Source organism: Vicia villosa, linkage group LG1, assembly GCF_029867415.1.
Source record: "Vicia villosa cultivar HV-30 ecotype Madison, WI linkage group LG1, Vvil1.0, whole genome shotgun sequence".
In the NCBI taxonomy this organism is placed as follows: Eukaryota; Viridiplantae; Streptophyta; class Magnoliopsida; order Fabales; family Fabaceae; genus Vicia; species Vicia villosa.
In genome coordinates, this window is record NC_081180.1 from 21,651,163 (window position 1) to 21,677,957 (window position 26,795).

The 26,795-nt window shown below is 34.5% G+C and overlaps 2 protein-coding genes across 2 annotated transcripts; one reads left to right on the forward strand and one right to left on the reverse strand.

Annotated features, from left to right (window-relative positions):
• Positions 1-7,522: 7,522 nt before the first annotated feature.
• On the reverse strand, positions 7,523-8,137 carry LOC131660917 (glycine-rich cell wall structural protein-like). The gene has a single exon (XM_058930314.1). The coding sequence runs from the start codon at positions 8,135-8,137 to the stop codon at positions 7,523-7,525; it is 615 nt and encodes a 204-aa protein (XP_058786297.1).
• Positions 8,138-22,779: 14,642 nt separating this feature from the next.
• LOC131602406 (uncharacterized) lies at positions 22,780-23,737 on the forward strand. The gene is made up of 2 exons (XM_058874512.1): positions 22,780-23,266; positions 23,347-23,737. Exons 1-2 carry the CDS (start codon positions 23,117-23,119, stop codon positions 23,587-23,589), a joined length of 393 nt encoding a protein of 130 aa, XP_058730495.1. The 5' UTR covers positions 22,780-23,116; the 3' UTR covers positions 23,590-23,737.
• The last annotated feature ends 3,058 nt before the right edge of the window (positions 23,738-26,795 follow it).

Genomic DNA, 26,795 nt, shown 5'->3' on the forward strand with positions numbered 1-26,795 from the left:
AAATGTGTTAAAATCAATGAAATTTATAGTGTGCACAAAGCATGACACTAGCAAGAGAAACTAATGGAATGGAATATTATAATAATAAATCATGTCAAAGCTTGTGATCAAATTGAAACCATCTTACAAACTCTTAGCCAGGACCGTTTGGTTGGGAGAATAAATGGGATTTAATGAGATCAAATATAGTATATATCTTTTTTAAGTTTTGCTGAGGTTGGTGATAAAATTGAATAGTCATCACACTATATGACCTAGACATTTTATTACTACGTGAGACTGTTTCCTATCCATCTCGTGAAACTGTGCAACACCATGATATCAGAGCATGCGTAATGGGTTTCTCATAATAATATTTTTTCTCTATCTATTGACAATAAAAGAGGTTGGTCAAAGTTTCACATCTTTGCTATTAAATGTATAAATGATAATATGGAAAAATGAGAGGCACATATAAACAAATTGTTTAACAAATGAAAAGTTTATTTCCAGAATGAGGTTGCACCATGCAAGTTGAACATATCTGGCAACATGTTCATAAACGCGTAAATTATAATGGGAGAGCAGTTTGACCTCAAAACCTGGGTAACATTGAAGTTTGGAAGTAATGCAAGTGGGCTTTTTTTATCCTGAAACACTTTTCATTATTTTTTTAGGAAATTTTTTTAACCACTTAATCTTTTTAAGACTCTGGCAAAATTCAATTTTATCCATTGAATTTGGAGATGTATATCCGAACGCACCATATTTTATTTTTTTAGAGGTGTTTTTGGAGGTGCATATCCGAAACACCTATTTTGTTAAGATCATGGGTGTTTCGGAGATGCATCTCCAAAAACACATTTTTTTAACGTTTTGGAGTTTTTTGGAGATACATCTACGAATTAGGGTTTATCCATCAAATTCACGACAGAAACCCTTCATTCTGTTTTATTCTCAAACTCAAACACTCAAATGCCCCAAAACTCCAAAATTTCTACTTTCAAAACGCATTTCAACTAATTTATACTCATTTCCACTAATTGCAACTCATTTCAACATATTTCAACAACTCTCAAAGCTTTAAAGTTTCTCTGAATCCCTTGTTCTACTTTGCATGTGTATAATAAGTTGTTTAGAATCATTTAAATTAAATAGGTTGAAGTATAACTTGTAAAATGTGACTGTTTGGTGTAAAAATTACATTTTTGGGTGATTTAGGTTGAAGCATAAAAAATGACAATCGCAGGTATTTTCGAAAGTGCATATCCGAACACACCTCTGAGGGTTTTCGAAAATGTGGCTGTTTTTTTTTTTTAATTTTTTTAAAACCTGTTCTTGTTCTTTCACTTTGAATACTGATTATATTTTTCTAGAAAAATGGCTGAGAACCCGAATAGAATGATACTCAGCTGGCCTAGCCAAACTGCTTGCGCTCAGCGTGAGAGAGCAGAGTAGTTTACGAGGGTTTGAGGACGTGGTTGGGTACCGGGGGAGGAAGTTGATGGAACATCAACTTCTGCTCTGAGGATTCGTCTGTCACGTGTGCCCTCATCTAAGGTTAATGAGGAGGAACCCGAGGAGGTTCATGTTCCAGAACCCGAGGAGGTTTGTGTTCCGGAATCTGAGGAGGTTTATGTTCCAGAACCTGAGAAGGTTAACCTAGCGTATCCAGGAGGGACCTCTGACACCTCCCTTTTGATCTATTAATCTGATCACGTCGCTCGACATGTTTGGGATTGGCAGGTATATTTTTTATTAGACTTTTTCATTTAAATGATTTACACACAAATATGTTAAAATTGATATTAATATTTATCTTTACAGGAATGACTGCCACTAAAGTCCGTGATCCATGCGCGAAAAATATTTGATTTGTATCATCCTGATACAGATTAGTTCAGGGGACTTTATTGTTCTAGTTACAACACTATCAGCCACAACATGTAGGGGGCATTTGTCGAGAGATGGCACAAGGAGATGTCATGTTTCCACTTTCCTGTTGGGGAGATAACGATCACACTTGATGATGTCGCCTGCCTGCTATACCTTTCCATTAGAGGGAGGTTACTTAACCACTCCCAGATCACTCGTGATATTGCCACCGAATAGATGGTTGACTATTTAGGAGCTCAACCGGAAAAGGTAACTGAGCAGTGTTCGTCGACTAATGGGGCCCATACCAAGTTCTTATTCTTGAAGGACCTTTATCACGACCACCTTGATGTGGCAACTGATTCCAAGACTGGGGATGATGACTTATTTGTTTAGTATCATTGTCAATGTGCTTTGAGGTGTTACTTCATGTTCTTGGTTGACACGTCCCTTTTTGTGGACAAAAGTGCAAACTACGTGGATGTAACTTACCTCCGGCACTTCATGAATTTGGATACAATGAGGGAGTGGAAATGGGGACAGGCTGTTTGGTATACCTATACCAAAATCCGAATGAAGCCTCTAACTGGATGACGAGACAATTGACAAGCTCTACTACACTGCTGACGATACCTTTCATTCCAACTATTAAATTTAATTTACTATTTATAATTTGTTCTTACATGACTCTTATTTATTTTTACGGGATGGATCATTTCTCACTTCCACCACATTCATGGTTTAATCTTGATCTGTAGTATAAAGACGGGATGCCAAAGGATGTCATGTATACCCCCCATAGAAGGAATTATGTTTTGTTGCCGTTTCGGGTGTCTCTTGATCGGACTATTCATGGTGACATCATATGGACTCTGTTCGAGGATCAAATGAAAATTATCCCATTCGAATCCATCTTATTGTAATCCGGGTGTCTGGCATATGGGATCGACACTATGGTCAGGTATCTGTCGAAGTGATGCATGCGACAGTTTGGCTATGTGCAGGAGACAGAGGAGGGGCCAAGGGTGAGGATTAGGCATACGCAGTAGGCTATGCCTTTTTTATTCCAGAACAATATATGTATTATTTTTTATTATTTCAGAACAATATATTGTGTTTATTAACGTTTTTTCTTATCGTTTTCTATTTGCGTTTTTATTATTGTTTTAATCTAATTATGTATCAAAACATTGATGATTTTTATAAAAAATCACTGTTAGGGGTTATGGAGATGCATTTCCAAAACATTTTTCTCACACATTAAGGGTGCTTTCGAAAATGCATCTCCAAAACAACCACTTTTATAGTGCGTTCAGATTTGCATCTCCGAAAGGTATTTTGGGGTTTTCAGGGGGTTTATTTCACCCTTATAAGGTGTATAAAGAAATTCCTTTTTTTATTGGTACAAAAGAGGGCCTAATCGACCCAAAGAAAAAACATAAGACTAATGAACTGCTCTAATACTTCTAGGGATCGGAGCCCTATTTTTATCATCAGTTAAAATGACATCTAACTCATTTGTCACGCGATTCGAAAGAGAATGAGGAGATCAATATTGTTTAGAGTAAGATAACCTAACATTTTCCTTCACAAGGCCACTTGTCTCAATTTCCTTCACAAGGTGCATGATTGGTCCAATTGGGTTGTCTGGTCATTGAAATCCTTCTTCAAAGAGAGATTTGTTCCCCGATTTCCATAATTACCAACAGGAGATCATGAATATTAACTTCCAATGATTTTTGTTTGCATCCATAATATTTTCTTTCATATTGTAAGTTATCCAATCTCTATACGGCAAAGAATAAAAGTTAGTCATTTTATTATAGGGGACAATTCTAATCCATACATATGTTGCATACCAACAATCTCGAAGCACATGAATTATGTTCTTTTCTTTGTTCGTACACCAGTTGCAGTCCTTAGATATAGTTGGGTTCCACTTATTGAATTTGCAGTCACATTATCGTATTGTATCACTTTTAGTTTTGATGCTTTGTCAATTTGCGTGTATGTATTATTTTATTATTCGTGTGTTTATAATTTGTTCATTATTTTAATTTTTGCGTGTTTGTAATTCATTTTGAATTTGAGTTGTATTGTGTTTGCTTTGGCTGTTTAGCATTATACCATTAAGATCCTTTATTATTCAATAAAATTCGATTAATGATACTTGACAGTGTTCCTTTTTGAGCCCAACAAGTTGATTTTTGTCGTTTCATCAGGTGTTTCTTTAATCACAAGTTAGAACACTTAAATCAAGGTGTTAAGTCATTTGATTGGAATCATGTATTATGTATGACTCGAATCATGGATATTATGAAGACTGGAATTAGCCGTTGGACGATTTGACTCAAATCATAAAGTTAACTTGACTCGAATCATAACCCAATGTGACTCAAATTATGTTTTGAATTTGACTCAAATCATAGCTCTCCATGAAAGCTAGGATTGGGCTTTTCCTAATTTGACTCAAATTATGAGTTAAACTTGACTCGAATCACAACACTTTGTGACTGGAATCATGACTTCTTCTTGACTAGAATCATAACATCCAAAATTTAATTTTCCACCTTAGATTTAAATAATTGTTTCTTGAATGCACTTTGGTTCTTATTGGTATCTGTCAAGAAGAGAGTTTCACTATACTCCATTGAAGACTTTGGTGAGGCCGAGTACAAACTGTTCGGAAGACGAAGTTTGAAGTTGTCTAGTTCTGGAGAAGTTATGTAAAGATTATTCATAGACAAAGTTACAAGTTGTCCAATTAACACTTAGCTAATGGCAATTGCTTAGACAAGAAATCAGTGGGATCAAGGTGGATTGCCACACACGAATACTTAGAGCAGGTTATTATTGATAACAAGGTTATTGGTTCAAAATATTTAGGGATCTTGTTTTTAATAGAATTTTGAGTGTATGCATCATTAGAGAGAATTATCGTGTGATATTTCGTTGTAATCAAAATGCTTGTATCAAACTTCTCAAAATAGTGGAAGATCGTGATAATTGAACATATAATTTTTTAAATTGGTTTACAAAATAATTATATGAACAATTATGTTAAATTTGAAAAACAACATACACTAATAAATAATTTTCAAGCATCTAGTAACTCATTATTCATCTCTCGTTATTTAAGGGTTCGAATCTCGTTCAATATTTTAAGTTCTTAATTGTACAACAACTAGAAGCATTGAGAGAGATTTTAAACATTAAAGAACGTGAGATGAATGATGAGTTGGAAAATGCTCGAAAAACATTAATTAGTGTAAGATGTTTTTCAAATACAACATAATTTTTTATATTATTATTTTCAAAATCAATTTAATAGACTATATGTTCAAAGAGGGGTTAGTGAAACAAATAATCGACATTGGATATAATAAACTTAATTATTTTTTATGTCATTCTAATATCCTTTTGACATGTTCGGTGGAACAAGATGAGAGATTCACAAAGAATCACAAAAAAAATCTCAATCTCAACAACTCTATCCTTGACACTAAACTATACTTTTAGATTTTTTTTATTAAAGATACAAATTTCTCGATTGTTGTTATACCAACGGGTAAGATCTAATGGTCATGGGTTCGATCTCTAGCTGGCTTTAACAGCTGAAGTCCCAAGAATCTTTCCCCTGGCTTTCCTTGTTAGCCTAAGATCCATCCTTTAAAAAGCATAACTTTTTTTTTTTTTGAATTTTTAGATGGCCAAAACATATTTTCCCTCGATTTTGACATTTAACCAAACCCTAATTGAACATATGACTTTTCAAATTGGTTTACAGAATAATTAGGGTTAAATATACAAAACACCCATGTAATGTTAGCGACTTTTGATTTTAGCCCCTGTAAAAAATAATTGGATTCCCCTTCTAAATTTAAGATTCCATGTCTTTAACACCTCAAGTGACAAAGTGGCATGAAATCTTCAATGTTGCTTATGTGGCATGTCTACATAGATTTTCTTTTATTTTTTAAAATTCACGTGGAATTTATTATTTTTTTTAATTTTAAATTTAAAAAAAAAATTGAATTTTTTTTTGAAATTTTTATTACTGTTTTTATTATGAGGGGATAAATTAAAATTCGCTAACGTTACAGGAGTTAACATATATTCATATATTCTAACGATTTCTCATTCTTTAATGGTTCGAATTCTTTCAATATTTCAAGTTCTTAATTGAACGACAATTAGAAGCATTGAAAGAGATTTTAACCATTAACGAACGTGAGATGAATGGTGAGTTGAAAAATGCTAAAAAAACATTAATTATGTAAGATATTTTTCAAATACAACATAATTTTTCATATTATTATTTTCAAAATCAATTTAATAGGTTATATGTTCAAAGAGGGGTAATTAGTAAAAACAAACAGTCGACATATGATATAATAAACTCAACTATTTTTTATGTCATTCTAATATCTTTTTGACATGTTCGGTGGAACAAGATGAGAGTTGCACAATGAATCAGAAAAACAATCTCAATCTCGATCTCAAACTCAATAACAACAACATACAATTTTCAAAATATTGCAATCTAGAACAACTAAACAATAACATCAATAACTCGAAAACAATAATAAATAGTAACAACAACAACAACATTAACTCTCAATCTCAATCTAAACATCAACAACATTAAACAACAACTGAAAAAAATCTCTCAATAAAACTATATCAGCATCAACAATAAACAACAAAGTATAACATTTAATCTCAGTTTAAACAACAATAAGATTGAACCTTTAGGGTTTAGGGTCTCAACAACAACAACAACGACAATGTAACATGAGTAGTAATGTTTGATGTACCAGATATGTGAAGAAGTGAAAGAAATAATTCCGTCTTTCATTTCGACAAAAATGAAAGTGAAAGTGAAAGTGAAAGTGCAAGCTACAAGCTATATATAATAAGAATAAACTATTTCACCTCGGTGGGAAACACAGCCGAGTGAAAAGTGACTTCTTTTTAGATTAAAAATAAAATATAAAGGAAGACGTCATTTTTAATTAAATAAAACATAAACTACAGATGTCAGAATTTGAAGAATGTACACAGAATTATTTTACCATTCAATTATCTACGACAATTGACGGAATAATATTGTATTTTTTAGAAGAAAAAATGGTTCCTCCAAAAATTATACTCAATTTTTTAATAGGTGAGATGAAATCATTTTCATAAAATTTGATTAAAAAATTATTTCATAAGCACGTAATAATTCGAGTATTATAAAATTTGTTTTCATAAGTTGCATTTTATGAATCATGCAAACTTCGGGTGAATGAGAATTATCTTTTGATTATTAAAAAACCTTGAATGATCCAATGTGGACAAGTTCATGATGCACATTTGATTAATTTTTGCTTAGTTCTTTTGTTTGAGGACAATAAAAAATCTAAATTGGAGAGGGTTGATACATACCAAATATACTTGATTTATTATATATTTTTACTGATAATTATTAATTAAATTTAACAGAAAACATTAGTTTTTCTCCAAATTAATGTATATGTACAGATTAATCTAAGATCACAATCATGTCACATTTAAGAAAAAGTTATTTTTATTTCATTAATCTCATTAATAACATCACATTCCAATACATTTCAAACAGGATCACAACAAACATTTTAATTTAAACCCTATTATCAGCACCACCTCAAAAACCACCGCCTGCACCGCCACCTGCACCGCCACCAAAGCCTCCACCAGCACCATCACCACCACTTCCGGCACCACCTCCAAAGCCTCCACCAGCACCACCACCGCTTCCAGCACCACCTCCAAAGCCTCCACCAGCTCCACCACCACTTCCAGCACCACCTCCAAAACCTCCACCAGCTCCACCACCACCACTACCAGCACCACCTCCAAAGCCTCCACCACTACCTCCACCTACTCCATCTCCAATACCTCCGCCAGATCCACCTCCAAAACCTCCACCTCCACCTCCACCTAAACCACCACCGCTACCACCTCCAAGACCTCCACCATAACCACCTCCACTTCCTCCTCCTATACCACCACCACTTCCACCTCCACCACCTCCTCCAAATCCTCCACCACTTCCACCACTCCCACCTCCAAAACCTCCACCAAAACCTTTCCCTGCACCACCACCACCTAAACCACCTCCACCTCCACCACCCAAACCACCACCTCCACCAAAATTCTCAACAAACTCTTCTTTCTTAAATTTCCGGCACTCAGAAGTTCCTATCACCAACACAAACATAACAACAAAAACTCCAACATACTTGCCTAAACTTTCCATCTTAATTCACACAATGCAAGACACAAAATTGTATCAAACCTTGCTTTGCACTTATGATGAGAAAATGGTTGGCAAGAAGTGCTATTTATAGAAGCACATAGCATTAAAAGTGTCAAAGTAAAAGCCATGTACGTGTAAAAAAGTAAAAGCTGCACCTATCAACAGAAACTATAAGTGAGATTGCATTTATGAGTCAATGATGAAGCTAACGACTTCGTACAGTTATTGTCATCTATATCGGGCAAAGGTTGTTCCCACCATGTGTATAATATGTGTTGGCCAAAAAACCATATATGCGGCGTAATAGATCGGGTAGATTTAGATTATAAGTCATCATGTCGGTATCAAAGTTAATAAGTTCGTACTTTTAATTGGGCTAAAATTAATTTATATTAAGAACATACCATTCCTTGGTCTTAGGCCATTTCATAATGGAAAAATTGTTAATGTTTCATATTTGGACTTTAAGTATGGTATATAAGAAAATTGGCTTTGGAATTAAGTTCTAATATGGTATTTGTTCATACATCCATGACTTTATAATTACTTAAGCTCATAAAACATGTTTTTTATTTTATTTTTTTAGACGAAATAGTAATAAATGAAACTAAATATTTTGTGAATATTAGCATTTATTTAGTCATGTTGTTAGTATCAATTATTGGTTCCCTTTGTTAAGAATTGATCATTTGATTATATTGATATGATTTTAGGATGCTTTAGGCGTTAAGATAATGATCGGTTAAATCTTTCTCAAAATCTGTAAACTTAGGCATAATTTCTCATGAATTTAACATTTTTTTTCCATACAAAGCATAAAATCAAATTTTTAAAATTTTACAAATTCAATAAAAGGGGCGATTCAGCTATAGTCACACACAAAAAGTAAGAAATTACTAAAATCATAAATACTATAAGAATCACATACTTAAACTTAACATTGTCCCTAATGTAAATACTAAATAGTAAATGAAAAAGATGAGAGAAAACTCATAATATTTTGTGGCAAAGGTAGTGAAATGTGACTTTGACTCTATTGCTATATTCCAATGCTTTACCCCGCTCCTAATTAACATTTATTTTACTCCTAATTAGCATTTAATGACACATATCTGTTGTACGCCAATTTTTGACCCTAAGATCCCACCTCATTTGTTTTGCATATCAAATAGTATGATCATCATTATCATTATTATCATCATTCATAATCATTCATGTATCATTTGCTAACCAAAAATGTACAAAAAGATTGTGTTTGCTTGTTGCTTGTTTCACTAGGTAATTGATCAAGGAGCTCAGGCAAATTAGGATTTTGTGGCTCACAAAAGAGACTCAAGCTTCTCATATGATCAAGTGATTCACATCATCCATATTCAAACCCAAGTATGGTTCAATTCAAGATCAACAACTTTCAAATTTATTAGGTACACAATTAGGGTTTTGACCTAATTCTCTAGAAAGTTGACTTTTGGTCAAAACAAGGTCTTATGGCTCAAAACATGATTCAAGGATCTCAAATGCCTCATCGTAATCCATTCATATCGTTCATTTGGTTAGAGGAGCTTGATTCAATTGATACTTGGAAGAATGCAATTCAATTGGAAAAAGTCAAATGTACAAGATCACAAAGGAGAATCGAAGGAATGAAGTTGAGGATCCATACTTGAATTATAGGTCATCTTCATGAAATGTTCTTGGAGCCAAAACCTTTCAAACCTACCAAATCCCTCATTTCAGGTACTCTTGCTTGCAAATATACCTCTAATCAATAGATTACACAAGTTAATCAAGTATTGTCCAAAAGATTTGATCATTAACCAAACTTTCATGGCATTTCAAGCATAAAACTGTTGAATGCAGTATAGGGCAAGCAACAAACAAGATTTGGAAATATTGATCCGGGAATTATCGTCCACAGAGATGGAGAGATGCCATTCAATAGTTTCTACAGTTTTGAGCTCGGGATTGAATGAGCAAAAAGTAAACAAAGATATAGACAGGAAAAGAATAAACATATTCTTAGAAGAGAAATAACTTATCAGGAATGTAAATATATTCACTCTTCACAAACATACACTTACCAACCCATTATACTCAACCTACGATACTCATCTATGTTATCACGTATCTCTCACATAAGCGTCCATCTCTAGAGCACAAACGAGATCATCTCACAACTAAGGTTATCTCTAACGCGAAGTCGCGAGAACATCCGTATTCTCGCGTCGGCAGTCTCTCGCGCGCCGCTCAAACACGAAAGCATTAAGAACAGATACAAACAGTGAATGCTAGCTCTAAATCTATACAATGATTAAACGAACATAATGTTACTGGTACAAATATATACAATGATTAAACGAACATAAAGGAAAACACAAGTATACAAATATGTACATGAACAAACACATATATACAAACATGAAACACTTATAACTATTAACATACACAAAGAGAAAGTTGGTGAATGTTGGATGCACGAGTTGAAAAGTGAAGATTTGTAAGTAAAGAGCTAATCCGAGATCAACATGTTTCACCAACATTCACCAACAAAAGTATACTTGTATGTAACATATACAAGTAAAACTATATGGTGAACATAAGCAAGTAAACATGTACAAGTAAGTATATATATACAAGTGAAACTATACAATATATACGATATATACAAAGCTCAAAACCACGAAAACTATTGCGATGCAATCACAACCATCCCCGACAACGGCGCCATTTTGTTGAATGCAGTATAGGGCAAGCAACAAACAAGATTTGGAAATATTGATCCGGGAATTATCGTCCACAGAGATGGAGAGATGCCATTCAATAGTTTCTACAGTTTTGAGCTCGGGATTGAATGAGCAAAAAGTAAACAAAGATATAGACATGAAAAGAATAAACATATTCTTAGAAGAGAAATAACTTATCAGGAATGTAAATATATTCACTCTTCACAAACATACACTTACCAACCCATTATACTCAACCTACGATACTCATCTATGTTATCACGTATCTCTCACATAAGCGTCCATCTCTGGAGCACAAACGAGATCATCTCACAACTAAGGTTATCTCTAACGCGAAGTCGCGAGAACATCCGTATTCTCGCGTCGGCGGTCTCTTGCGCGCCGCTCAAACACGAAAGCATTAAGAACAGATACAAACAGTGAATGCTAGCTCTAAATCTATCTCTAGAGTTCAGAACCAACAGATTATCATCCTAGATAAGGATTCAAGAAGTTTATCTCTAAAGCACCCCAAATCCCCAGCATAGAGCAAAAATCCAGGATAACATCAACACAGATTCGTAAAGCAAGTTAAATATAACATTATAATCGGTAAATATACATAAGATTCAAGTAAATATACAAACAAACCCAACCAAAGAGAAATACACAAAGAAGAAGAGAAATGAACCGAAAATCTCCCGGTTTGTCAGCTCCGTTCGACGCTCAATCCACCCCCGATCATCCAAATGCAACCTCCGAAGATGTTTTCTAAGCCAATTCTACTCTAAGAATGAAGTTGATGGTGTTGGGACTCAAAAATACCCAAACCATGACCTAAAAATGTGATTTTGGCCCCTTTTAACGAGTTGTTGTCTTAGCAGGTCCGCTTAGCGGATCCCCTCCGCTCAGCGGACTCAAAATTGCATCCAGACTCTGATTTTCTCCGGTGGAGCTCCGCTCAGCGGACCCCCTCCGCTTAGCGGAGTCTGCTAAAAATTAGATTTTGTTTTCGCCATAACTCGAGAACCGTAACTCCGAATTGCGCCCGGTTCGAAGCGTTGGAAAGCTTATTCAATGCTCTATCCAATAATGAATGAATGGAAACCAAAATGATGATTTTGGTCATCCTTATTTTGAGTCTTTGGAAGTCCGCTTGACGGTGGCTAAGCGGGCTTTCACCAAAATTGCGAAATCGAAGTCGTGCCTTTGACACTTTATTCCTCAAGGCTCCAATAAGCATGAATACCTATAAAAACAAAGGAAAAACTATCAAATGGTATAAAAGTATATGAAAATACATCTATTCACAAAGTATACGTATTTATATACAAAACGGGGAATTATTCAAATGGTATTAACAAAAGTATCGATAAGTGCCACTATTTACGTACACAAAATAAGTACATTTTGGCACTTATCAAACTCTCCCCAACTTGAAACTTTGTTTGTCCTCAAACAATGTCAAATAAATCAAAGAATTGAAAGTAATAAACCAAATAATTGTGAATCAACAAGTTTTGAAAACCAAAAACAAATGTATGGCTCAACACAAAAACGTATAAACAAAGTAAATACTTACCACTATACTACAACGACAACATGTAAACGAAACGAATCCTAAGTACAAAAATCATGCAAAACATTCTAAAACAATACATGCTATCTCATGAATCACACCTAGCAAAAATTTCATCAATGGATGAAGAACACACAAAGGTGAAGGACTTTTAACACTCATCCAACAATCTTGCAAACAAAAGATTAAATTATGCATTCATCCAAAAATCACATTGAAGATACAAAAGCAAGAATCACAAGGACTTTTCAAGGTTGTAATGTGGCTTGGTTAGCAAACAAGGGATATGTCCTAAGGCTAATCGAAACAAAAACTTGCCTAAACCTAAGGGAGTGATCAATCCACCAAAGTCCTAAGCAACAAAATCTCGATTAAACTTCTTCCTTATCCACGTGTTTCTCAAACCAATCACAATACTTATTAGCACAATTATTTGCTTCTCTTTTCTTTTTGTTTTTGAAAACTTTTTCTCTTTTTTTTTCTTTTCACCTTTTTTTCTTCTTTTTTTTCTTTCTTTTCAACCTCATAGCAACAACCACGTAAGTAGCAACCATTTCTCTCCCCAACTTGAATTCAACCACACCATCATATGAATACTCCCTACTTTCTAAGGCAAGGTAAAAATTCATACCAAAAGTCATGGTTGAGGGTTCAAGAAAACAAAGAATCAATCATCCATGCAAAAATGAGAACTAAACACTCAAAGATAAGCATTTAGAAAAAACAACATGGATATTGACAAAAAGGCTCAAAAGGTTTAACAAATGATCACACACTCACAAGGTGAATTTAACTATTTGGTTTTTGTAGTTGTGCTCAAAATGAAACAAAATGCCTTGATCCTTTTCATGCTTTCATAAAATCAACATAAACAAAAGATTAAGCATAATAAAATCCAGTTAAAACAAAGATTGTGGCCTCCAGCATATGTGAATAATGGAAAGCTTCCTCACATTTATGGTTTGGGAACTAAAGTGATTCAATCAACAAGCAAGTAATGCAAAAGAATGAATGGTATGATAATTGTACAAATGAAAAGTTTCCTAAGCATGCTATGCTATAGAAAGCGATAAATGAGTACCTTGAATGATATAACTTCAAAAACAATACCCTACCATACATCCGCAAGTTGAAACACTCAAGCTTTGGAAAATCACCTCAAAAATCTTCGAATCACCGAACAAAATTCGAGTACAAACAACCAATAAAAGAATTAGAAAAAAAAAACCAATATATACTACTAATTAGCCTTGGTGAAAGTGGGAAAAATGAGTGAACCAGGTGGAATGGGAACCCCACTGGTACAGAGCAGAAAAACAAAATTCTACTATGCTCGCTTAGCGAGCTATGCTCCACTTAGCAGACATAGCAGAAACCAGAAAAATCAGAACAGGATCTGTTGTTCCAATCACTCACCACTTCACCTAAATAACTCATAAACAGAAATATAAACAATATTTACAACCATTGGGGTGCCTCCCAACAAGCGCTTGTTTTACGTCGTTAGCTCGACGCCTTTATTGTTTCGGTGTTTGGAAAGTAGCCTCCTCTCGTCATGCCATGGTGACGTCTCACCGCACAAGCCTAAAGAAAGTTTCCTAACCAACCACTCAACAAATGTTACTGGTACAAATATATACAATGATTAAACGAACATAAAGGAAAACACAAGTATACAAATATGTACATGAACAAACACATATATACAAACATGAAACACTTATAACTATTAACATACACAAAGAGAAAGTTGGTGAATGTTGGATGCACGAGTTGAAAAGTGAAGATTTGTAAGTAAAGAGCTAATCCGAGATCAACATGTTTCACCAACATTCACCAACAAAAGTATACTTGTATGTAACATATACAAGTAAAACTATATGGTGAACATAAGCAAGTAAACATGTACAAGTAAGTATATATATACAAGTGAAACTATACAATATATACGATATATACAAAGCTCAAAACCACGAAAACTATTGCGATGCAATCACAACCATCCCCGACAACGGCGCCATTTTGTTGAATGCAGTATAGGGCAAGCAACAAACAAGATTTGGAAATATTGATCCGGGAATTATCGTCCACAGAGATGGAGAGATGCCATTCAATAGTTTCTACAGTTTTGAGCTCGGGATTGAATGAGCAAAAAGTAAACAAAGATATAGACATGAAAAGAATAAACATATTCTTAGAAGAGAAATAACTTATCAGGAATGTAAATATATTCACTCTTCACAAACATACACTTACCAACCCATTATACTCAACCTACGATACTCATCTATGTTATCACGTATCTCTCACATAAGCGTCCATCTCTGGAGCACAAACGAGATCATCTCACAACTAAGGTTATCTCTAACGCGAAGTCGCGAGAACATCCGTATTCTCGCGTCGGCGGTCTCTTGCGCGCCGCTCAAACACGAAAGCATTAAGAACAGATACAAACAGTGAATGCTAGCTCTAAATCTATCTCTAGAGTTCAGAACCAACAGATTATCATCCTAGATAAGGATTCAAGAAGTTTATCTCTAAAGCACCCCAAATCCCCAGCATAGAGCAAAAATCCAGGATAACATCAACACAGATTCGTAAAGCAAGTTAAATATAACATTATAATCGGTAAATATACATAAGATTCAAGTAAATATACAAACAAACCCAACCAAAGAGAAATACACAAAGAAGAAGAGAAATGAACCGAAAATCTCCCGGTTTGTCAGCTCCGTTCGACGCTCAATCCACCCCCGATCATCCAAATGCAACCTCCGAAGATGTTTTCTAAGCCAATTCTACTCTAAGAATGAAGTTGATGGTGTTGGGACTCAAAAATACCCAAACCATGACCTAAAAATGTGATTTTGGCCCCTTTTAACGAGCTGTTGTCTTAGCAGGTCCGCTTAGCGGATCCCCTCCGCTCAGCGGACTCAAAATTGCATCCAGACTCTGATTTTCTCCGCTGGAGCTCCGCTCAGCGGACCCCCTGCGCTTAGCGGAGTCTGCTAAAAATTAGATTTTGTTTTCGCCATAACTCGAGAACCGTAACTCCGAATTGCGCCCGGTTCGAAGCGTTGGAAAGCTTATTCAATGCTCTATCCAATAATGAATGAATGGAAACCAAAATGATGATTTTGGTCATCCTTATTTTGAGTCTTTGGAAGTCCGCTTGACGGTGGCTAAGCGGGCTTTCACCAAAATTGCGAAATCGAAGTCGTGCCTTTGACACTTTATTCCTCAAGGCTCCAATAAGCATGAATACCTATAAAAACAAAGGAAAAACTATCAAATGGTATAAAAGTATATGAAAATACATCTATTCACAAAGTATACGTATTTATATACAAAACGGGGAATTATTCAAACGGTATTAACAAAAGTATCGATAAGTGCCACTATTTACGTACACAAAATAAGTACATTTTGGCACTTATCAAACTCTCCCCAACTTGAAACTTTGTTTGTCCTCAAACAATGTCAAATAAATCAAAGAATTGAAAGTAATAAACCAAATAATTGTGAATCAACAAGTTTTGAAAACCAAAAACAAATGTATGGCTCAACACAAAAACGTATAAACAAAGTAAATACTTACCACTATACTACAACGACAACATGTAAACGAAACGAATCCTAAGTACAAAAATCATGCAAAACATTCTAAAACAATACATGCTATCTCATGAATCACACCTAGCAAAAATTTCATCAATGGATGAAGAACACACAAAGGTGAAGGACTTTTAACACTCATCCAACAATCTTGCAAACAAAAGATTAAATTATGCATTCATCCAAAAATCACATTGAAGATACAAAAGCAAGAATCACAAGGACTTTTCAAGGTTGTAATGTGGCTTGGTTAGCAAACAAGGGATATGTCCTAAGGCTAATCGAAACAAAAACTTGCCTAAACCTAAGGGAGTGATCAATCCACCAAAGTCCTAAGCAACAAAATCTCGATTAAACTTCTTCCTTATCCACGTGTTTCTCAAACCAATCACAATACTTATTAGCACAATTATTTGCTTCTCTTTTCTTTTTGTTTTTGAAAACTTTTTCTCTTTTTTTTTCTTTTCACCTTTTTTTCTTCTTTTTTTTCTTTCTTTTCAACCTCATAGCAACAACCACGTAAGTAGCAACCATTTCTCTCCCCAACTTGAATTCAACCACACCATCATATGAATACTCCCTACTTTCTAAGGCAAGGTAAAAATTCATACCAAAAGTCATGGTTGAGGGTTCAAGAAAACAAAGAATCAATCATCCATGCAAAAATGAGAACTAAACACTCAAAGATAAGCATTTAGAAAAAACAACATGGATATTGACAAAAAGGCTCAAAAGGTTTAACAAATGATCACACACTCACAAGGTGAATTTAACTATTTGGTTTTTGTAGTTGTGCTCAAAATGAAACAAAATGCCTTGATCCTTTTCATGCTTTCATAAAATCAACATAAACAAAAGATTAAGCATAATAAAATCCAGTTAAAACAAAGATTGTGGCCTCCAGCATATGTGAATAATGGAAAGCTTCCTCACATTTATGGTTTGGGAACTAAAGTGATTCAATCAACAAGCAAGTAATGCAAAAGAATGAATGGTATGATAATTGTACAAATGAAAAGTTTCCTAAGCATGCTATGCTATAGAAAGCGATAAATGAGTACCTTGAATGATATAACTTCAAAAACAATACCCTACCATACATCCGCAAGTTGAAACACTCAAGCTTTGGAAAATCACCTCAAAAATCTTCGAATCACCGAACAAAATTCGAGTACAAACAACCAATAAAAGAATTAGAAAAAAAAAAACCAATATATACTACTAATTAGCCTTGGTGAAAGTGGGAAAAATGAGTGAACCAGGTGGAATGGGAACCCCACTGGTACAGAGCAGAAAAACAAAATTCTACTATGCTCGCTTAGCGAGCTATGCTCCACTTAGCAGACATAGCAGAAACCAGAAAAATCAGAACAGGATCTGTTGTTCCAATCACTCACCACTTCACCTAAATAACTCATAAACAGAAATATAAACAATATTTACAACCATTGGGGTGCCTCCCAACAAGCGCTTGTTTTACGTCGTTAGCTCGACGCCTTTATTGTTTCGGTGTTTGGAAAGTAGCCTCCTCTCGTCATGCCATGGTGACGTCTCACCGCACAAGCCTAAAGAAAGTTTCCTAACCAACCACTCAACAAATGTTACTGGTACAAATATATACAATGATTAAACGAACATAAAGGAAAACACAAGTATACAAATATGTACATGAACAAACACATATATACAAACATGAAACACTTATAACTATTAACATACACAAAGAGAAAGTTGGTGAATGTTGGATGCACGAGTTGAAAAGTGAAGATTTGTAAGTAAAGAGCTAATCCGAGATCAACATGTTTCACCAACATTCACCAACAAAAGTATACTTGTATGTAACATATACAAGTAAAACTATATGGTGAACATAAACAAGTAAACATGTACAAGTAAGTATATATATACAAGTGAAACTATACAATATATACGATATATACAAAGCTCAAAACCACGAAAACTATTGCGATGCAATCACAACCATCCCCGGCAACGGCGCCATTTTGTTGAATGCAGTATACGGCAAGCAACAAACAAGATTTGGAAATATTGATCCGGGAATTATCGTCCACAGAGATGGAGAGATGCCATTCAATAGTTTCTACAGTTTTGAGCTCGGGATTGAATGAGCAAAAAGTAAACAAAGATATAGACAGGAAAAGAATAAACATATTCTTAGAAGAGAAATAACTTATCAGGAATGTAAATATATTCACTCTTCACAAACATACACTTACCAACCCATTATACTCAACCTATGATACTCATCTATGTTATCACGTATCTCTCACATAAGCGTCCATCTCTGGAGCACAAACGAGATCATCTCACAACTAAGGTTATCTCTAACGCGAAGTCGCGAGAACATCTGTATTCTCGCGTTGGCGGTCTCTCGCGCGCCGCTCAAACACGAAAGCATTAAGAACAGATACAAACAGTGAATGCTAGCTCTAAATCTATCTCTAGAGTTCAGAACCAACAGATTATCATCCTAGATAAGGATTCAAGAAGTTTATCTCTAAAGCACCCCAAATCCCCAGCATAGAGCAAAAATCCAGGATAACATCAACACAGATTCGTAAAGCAAGTTAAATATAACATTATAATCGGTAAATATACATAAGATTCAAGTAAATATACAAACAAACCCAACCAAAGAGAAATACACAAAGAAGAAGAGAAATGAACCGAAAATCTCCCGGTTTGTCAGCTCCGTTCGACGCTCAATCCACCCCCGATCATCCAAATGCAACCTCCGAAGATGTTTTCTAAGCCAATTCTACTCTAAGAATGAAGTTGATGGTGTTGGGACTCAAAAATACCCAAACCATGACCTAAAAATGTGATTTTGGCCCCTTTTAACGAGCTGTTGTCTTAGCAGGTCCGCTTAGCGGATCCCCTCCGCTCAGCGGACTCAAAATTGCATCCAGACTCTGATTTTCTCCGCTGGAGCTCCGCTCAGCGGACCCCCTGCGCTTAGCGGAGTCTGCTAAAAATTAGATTTTGTTTTCGCCATAACTCGAGAACCGTAACTCCGAATTGCGCCCGGTTCGAAGCGTTGGAAAGCTTATTCAATGCTCTATCCAATAATGAATGAATGGAAACCAAAATGATGATTTTGGTCATCCTTATTTTGAGTCTTTGGAAGTCCGCTTGACGGTGGCTAAGCGGGCTTTCACCAAAATTGCGAAATCGAAGCCGTGCCTTTGACACTTTATTCCTCAAGGCTCCAATAAGCATGAATACCTATAAAAACAAAGGAAAAACTATCAAATGGTATAAAAGTATATGAAAATACTATTCACAAAGTATACGTATTTATATACAAAACGGGGAATTATTCAAACGGTATTAACAAAAGTATCGATAAGTGCCACTATTTACATACACAAAATAAGTACATTTTGGCACTTATCAAAAACCATGACTTCCATTTTTGAAAAGGTGCTTTAATCACAAAACTTTAGCCTTAAGCCCATACCTTGTTGCTTCTGAACATAAAGCTCCACAAAACCAACAAGCAACCTCCTAAGATTAGAATAGCCACCCTAATGTTCATGAATAAAACTTGCTAAAAGATCTCGGAACCATAACTTTCAACATTGCTACTTTTGTGATTTTTCATTTTATTTTTATGTATTATTATTTGTTTCATATTTATTCAACTGGGCTTGTTACTTTATCACTATGGGCGCATAGCCTAGTGGTAAAACTTTTCACCAACAACTATAAGGGTGTGAGTTCATGTCCTCTTGGGGCCATGAATATTTATTTACCCTAGCAAATTTAATCATTTTTACTTGATTTTTTGCACACTCTTTCTTTATCTTGTATATTTTGTGAATATATTTTAAAACTCCAAAAATATTATTTATTTGATCAATTTCTAATTAAATCAAAAATGATGTTTTTATGCCTTTTAAAATGGCATTAAAACAAACCTTTTTCAAATAATTTCTTCACCAAGCTATCTTGATTAAATTTGAAAGTTTATCTTAGGATTAAACCTAGCTTTTATGCAACCCATACCATGATCCCCTTAGTTGTTCATCTAGGGTTTTGTCCATCTTTTAAAATGATTAGGTTTAGTATATATACATAAAACCCTAATCTTTGATCCTTCGATCTTTCCCTTGATGTCAAACAATATCATGTTAATACTAACTTGTTTCTATGATATCTCCTTGTTTATCCACTTGTATATGCTTGTTTATTTACATCTTTGTACTATATACTTTGATTATGTTTTTATCTTTGTGTGTACACACACACAAACCCATACACACACACATTGTCTACTAACCCCACATCCATGAGATATCCATCCATCATAACAACATACTCATACATACATGATATGATCTTGAGGTATGTCATTCCTTTTATTCATAACACCTTTCATACGTTAGTGTATTTACATTAATATCTTTGTTTGTACTTACCTTGTTTGTATCCATGATACACATGTTTTGTCTCACGCACCACATGAGATGCTTATTCTTATTGCTTGCTTGAGATGTATGATTCCTCATTGTTGCTAAAAATTCAAAGGAATGAGAATGATATTGACTAAAATTGTCAATGTACTCATTCTCTGTTCCTCCTCTTTTACTTTGTGGTTAGTATTGTTAAAGCTTAACACCCTCCCTATTTTAAAAATGATTTTGTATTATTAAAGCTCAACCTTCTTTTAAATCAACCATGGTTTTGTATTGTTAAAGCTCAATCACCACTCTTTTAAATCACTCATTGCCTTGTATTGTTAAGGCTTGACACCTTTTAAAACTTATTAAGTATTGTTAAAGCTTAACATTTTAAAAACCCGTTAAGTATTATTAAAGCTCAACACCCAGAAATTTTTTTTCACTTGGCTCTTCATTCTCTAAGTTCTCTCTTCCTTCCACAATTTTTTTCTCTTTCTCTTTTAGGCTCTTTTGAACCTATGATTAGAGCCTCTAATACATTTGCATAAGAGTTGAAGTGAAAATGGCTTTAGGAGATATGAGGAGATAAGAGCGAAGCTCGATTTTGTACCGTGGAAATTAATTCTAGCGATGAGATGTCTGACGTCATTACTTTTAATTTTTCCTTTAGAAAATTTGATTTTGATGTTGCTCCTCTGATACAAATCCTTCCTATATGAACTATTTTAAAATTGTATAATAATGTTAAGGGGTATAAAAAATGTTTCATATTTTCAAAACTACTTATAATGTGAAAATACATAATATGATTCGATTTGAATCATATACTCATCCAAAACTTTCTCTTGATAGAGAAAGCAATCAACACTATGAGAAATTGTATTTTGAAATATCAAATGACACTGGATCCACAAGTGGTATTTTGCTACTTTTATTGTTTTTAACTAAGTTAGTTTATTGAAATTGATTTTATTTTATAAACCAAGAATCTTCTGTGTGCAACTGCAGAAATTAATTTCTTATTTTGAAGAGAATTATGATAGGCGCCAAAATTCTCTTTCAAAAAGTTTAATATCACCTATGTCTAGGGCTGGATATGAATCCAAAACTTTTGGTTAATTTATATTTATTAAAAATGATTTATTTTAAGGTATTCAATTTTTTATGTTTGTCTCAGCATCCAACAATGATTGCCTCAGCTGGATATTCAATTTAATTGAATTTATAAAGTGTTCATATCTTTAAAAATCAGTTAATTATTGATATAATTTTAATCAAATTTATATTTTAGACAGGTTAGTTATATGATTTTAATCAAACTCGGATTTTAAATATTTATATTCAAAATGAAAATTAAATTCATATTTTGAATATTCATATTTAAAATAAAAATCAAATTAATTGATTTTTTGAAAATTATAAAATATATCTTCTATATCTTATGGGATAATTTTTGTTGATATATAACACAATTTTGACTATTCCAGTTACGTTAATTAAAATAATTGAGAAATAAAAGAGAAAATATGCAGGACATTTGATTTAAGTTGGGTGAATGGAATAGAAGAGTGTGTCAATAAATAGAGAAGTGTGCCAAGCATTATCTATTATCTATGTTAGAAATATCCCATAAAGCTCAAATAGGTAGAAATGAGAATGATATATTCTTTGGAATCATAAATAATTATATCAAGAGTATTTGAAATATGTAGGTTTGATTTTTTTCTTTCAAAATTACTATTGTTATTTTGTTAATAAACATTTAACTGTAAAAACTCGAAAAATAGCAATTAAAATTCATTAAATAATCAATCTCAATCAGTACACAGAACTACAGTACTAACCGTTCCTTGTCTGCCACAGTCATGAACAATTATCAAAGTCTCTTCTATGTAAAAATTAAAAATCATCAAAACTAATAATATAAATAAAAAAGAAAATTTATATGAAATACATGAGAGAGAGATATATTTAAAAGATTTTAAAATTAAATTCACTATAAATTTCTAAAAAAATAATTTAAAGTATTTGATTATTATAATTATTTTATTTTTATTATTTATTATAAAATTCATTTAATAAATTTTAAATATTTAAATAAAAAATAATTATAAAATAATCAATTTTAACTATTAAAAAATGAAATCTGATTATGGTAATTGGTTTTAATTTGTAAAGGATCATTTTGTCATTTGTTAAAATATAATCATAGCAATGTTGTTGGAAAAAAGTTGTAGGGACATGGTTGTTTAATGGTTTGAATATTTTCGAATACACTTGGTACTTATTATTATTTGGGTTAATTGTACGATCCCCCCCTACCATTAGGGCGAGATTTGGTATCACCCCCCTTAAGATATTTTTTTAGTAACGCACCCTTGTAAAACCTGTAAACCCTTTTCACCACACCCTTTTACCAAGACCTGCTGACTGTGTATTATTTATTGCTGACTGTGTATCATTTAACTCATCTTCTTCTTCACCGATTCTAGGTTATATTTCTCCCAAATCAATTTTTCCTACATGCGGCGCCCCTAAATCTCCATAGCTCCAATACTCTTCTTCATCAGTGTGTTTCTGCAACCTTCATCCCCAAATCGTTCTTCTACAGGCTTCTTATTCGTAGACCCAATTGATTATGGTGGGAAGCTGCTCTCGAGGAAGCAGTGTTGATTCCGTGTCCCATCAAGTGTTGCCCAGATGCGGCTGCGATAGACCCATGAAGATGTGGGTCTCCAACACAGTTCAAAACCGGAATCGAAAGTTCTGGAAATGTCGCAATGCTGGGGTAAGTATGTTGGTAACAACCTTGTTCTGCGTTTTTTTTATGTGTGTTCGTGTTAGTAATTATGCACTCGTGTTCTGTAGACTGGCAATAGTTGCGAATTGTTCTTATGGGATGATGAAAATGGAGACTCCATCAAAGGCAATACAGTGATTCATCCATGTTGCAAGAAGTGTGAGGTACTTCAAATTCAGTTGGAATCAGCGACAAAGAAAGTGGTAAAATTGAAGATTAAGCTTGAAGCCCAGAAAAGGAAAACTTTGCAGATCCAGATTGTTATATTTATGTGTTGTTTGATAGTTGGTTTATTGTATAATTTCATGTAATGAAAGCAATAAGTATGACATTGTGTATTTTGGTGTCTTTAATAGGTTAATTATCCATGTATTTTGAGTTTAAAGGTGGTTCTGTGCATTTTGATCTAGGTTGGTTCTATGTACTTTGAAAAGAATGTTGGTTCTATGTAGTTTGAAAAGAATGGAAAGAAATATTGTTTGACATTTGTTGTGTTATATAAAGCATATTGTTATCATTAATAGATGTCACAGATTGTATCCATTACAAGTTAGTGCATTTAACTGCTAAAACAAAGCACAAACATGTGTGCATAACATACTAACCAAAAAGCACAAACATGTGTGCATAAACAAGTTATCCAAAAAGCACAAACATGTGTGCATAACAGACTAACCAAAAAGCACAAACATGTGTGCATAAACAAGTTATCCAAAAAGCACAAACATGTGTGCATAACAGACTAACCAAAAAGCACAACCAAATGTGCATAACAGACTAATAAAAAGCACAACCAAATGTGCACAAAACACTATCAAAAAATACTACCAATTGTCATAACATGTCATAACATAAAAAGCACCAACAGATGTGCATATCATTGTGCATAACATAATCAACTAATGAGATCCTGAATGGACTTCTTCTTCACAGTCTTCTTTGGAGTCTTTTTAGGGGTACCCTTCTTTGGAACCTGCTCTTCTTCTTCATCTTCTGTAAAACAGAAAGGTTCTTCAGGTTTTGATCCAGGACCTGTAAATGGTTTTGGTTTTTTAAACCAATTCTCTTTGATTCTCTCACTACACCTCTTTCGCAATGGTTTGAATTCTTGCTTCACCTTCCCCTTGCCTTTGTCTTGCTTCACCTTCCCTTTGCCTTTGTCTATGCTACTTGTTGAGCCTATAGTTGTTGTTGTTTGTACACTTATGTCGGGTAGACTTGCAATCATGGCATCACTTATATCCCCAAACAATGAATCTTTGACAACAGAATTAGTAACCTCATTTGCACCAACAGGTTGAGACTCTGTAGCACCATTTTGAGCAGATGCAGCACCAACAGGTTGAGACTCTGTAGCACCATTTTGAGCAGATGCAGCATCCCCACCATTTTGATCAGTTGTAGCACTAGGTTGAGTAGATGTAGCACTAGGTTGAGTAGATGTAGCAGCAGAAGGTTGTTTCTTCTTCTGTAAGATATTCAGCACAACATAATAAACATACAAGGATAAAAATATATGAATACATGATTAACATACAAAGATAATACTAACATACCTTTCTTTTCAAGGCATTAGGATCTTGTTTCTTGCTCTTGCACGACTTTACGTTATGTCCAATCTTGTCACACCTAGTACATCTATATGAAACCCCTGGTAACCTTCTTCTAGCTCCTTCCTCACCAGTCTCTCTAATTCTTAGCTTTCTTGGTCTACCAGGCCCTTTTTTATATGTAGGAGGTAAGAGCTCTTCAGTTTCAACCTCGGGCCACATATCACGTCCATTTATAGGGCTAACAGCAAATCCATAGCAAAGGGCATACTTATCCCTTGTGTAACATTCATGAACAAACAGTTCTGGGTTCTGGTTCCTAAATCCCAATGCAGCCACAGCATGCCTACAGGGAATACCAACTAACTCCCAGAAGTTACAACTGCAGGACCTTTTTCCTATATCAACTATGAATTCCTGATTATTATAAGCATGAGTCACCTGAAATTGTTCACCCATAGCCCAAGTTGGCAGCCAAAGCCCACTCAAAGCAACCTCAGAATCTAGTCTTTTCCTAGGAATTGGCATCACTTTGTGTGGCCACTTATCAAGTTTCAAGGTAGCATTACTACACCTATTCATCAGATATTTTCTAATCCACTCACACATTGTCAAAATTGGTTTATCTCTAGCAATTAGAATTGTGGCATTAAAAGATTCAGCTATGTTGTTCATCAATACATCACACCTAGGGAAGAAACTAAATGCATGCTTACACCAACTTTTAGGAGGAATTCCCATTAGCCATGTCCAAGCATTCGGATCTACCTTCTTCAAATCATCCATCTTCTGCATCCATGCTTGATGATATGTTGCTTTGGCTGCTCCCATCATTAAATCTCTTATGAGTGCTCCCCCACCAAATTTCTTCTTAAAATTGGCATATAAATGCCTAAGGCATAGCCTATGCTCAACTCTTTCAAACATCTCTTCAAATACTGCTACCAATCCCTACAACACCAAAGACAAGTCAGTTACATAACATGGCATCAATCCCTAAAACATAAAAGACAACACAGTTACATAATATGGATTAAACACAAATAACATGGGTTACCTTTTGTTGATCCGAAATAAAGACATATCTATTATCTTTTCCTACATCTTCCATCAAGAGCTGTAAAAACCACCTCCATGATTCTTTTGTCTCTGTTTCCACAACTCCAAAGGCTAGTGGAAAGTACTGGTCGTTGGGGTCCCTACCAACCGCTATCAAGAGTTGTCCTCCATATTTGGTCTTCAAATGACAACCATCAACCCCAATGAAGGGTCTGCATCCATTGATAAAGCCCTTTTTACAGCCATCAAAACAAAAATAAAAACTACCAAACCTGGGCTGGATGGATGGGATTGGTCTGTTAGTGGTTATCTTCACAGTATTTCCATTGTTCACCCTATGCAACTCAGCTGCATATCTCCACAGATCAGCATATTGTTTATCTGCATCTCCTTCTATGATTTGTTTTGCAATCATCTTAGCCTTCCATGCTCTTGACACTGTTATGCCAACTGAATAGTTTTGCCTCATGTCTTGTATGATGTCACAGATCCGGACTTTATCAGAAGTTTGCATTTTCTTTACCACAGCCTTGGCAACCCACTTGGAATTGGCAGTTTTGTTATCCAAAACCCTAGCACATGTGTGGGTGTCCTTTATAGTCTTAATGGCAAAAGTGTGTTTATGGCCCACCTTTGAACAAAGCATTAAAAAACCACACTTGGCCTTACATTCTACCCTCACTCTATACCCCTCATTTTTTACAAAATTTATTTCCCTCCCATTCAAAACAGTCCACTCACGAATAGCTTCCCTAAAGTCATCTAGGGAATTGAACTCCATACCCCACTTAAACTTATAATCCTTATTTAATTCCTCTTTTTTAAACTTCTCAAACCTTGGCCCTTTTTCGTCTTCAGAGTTATCAGGATCAGAGCTCAATAAATCTTCACTAGCATACTCTTCATCA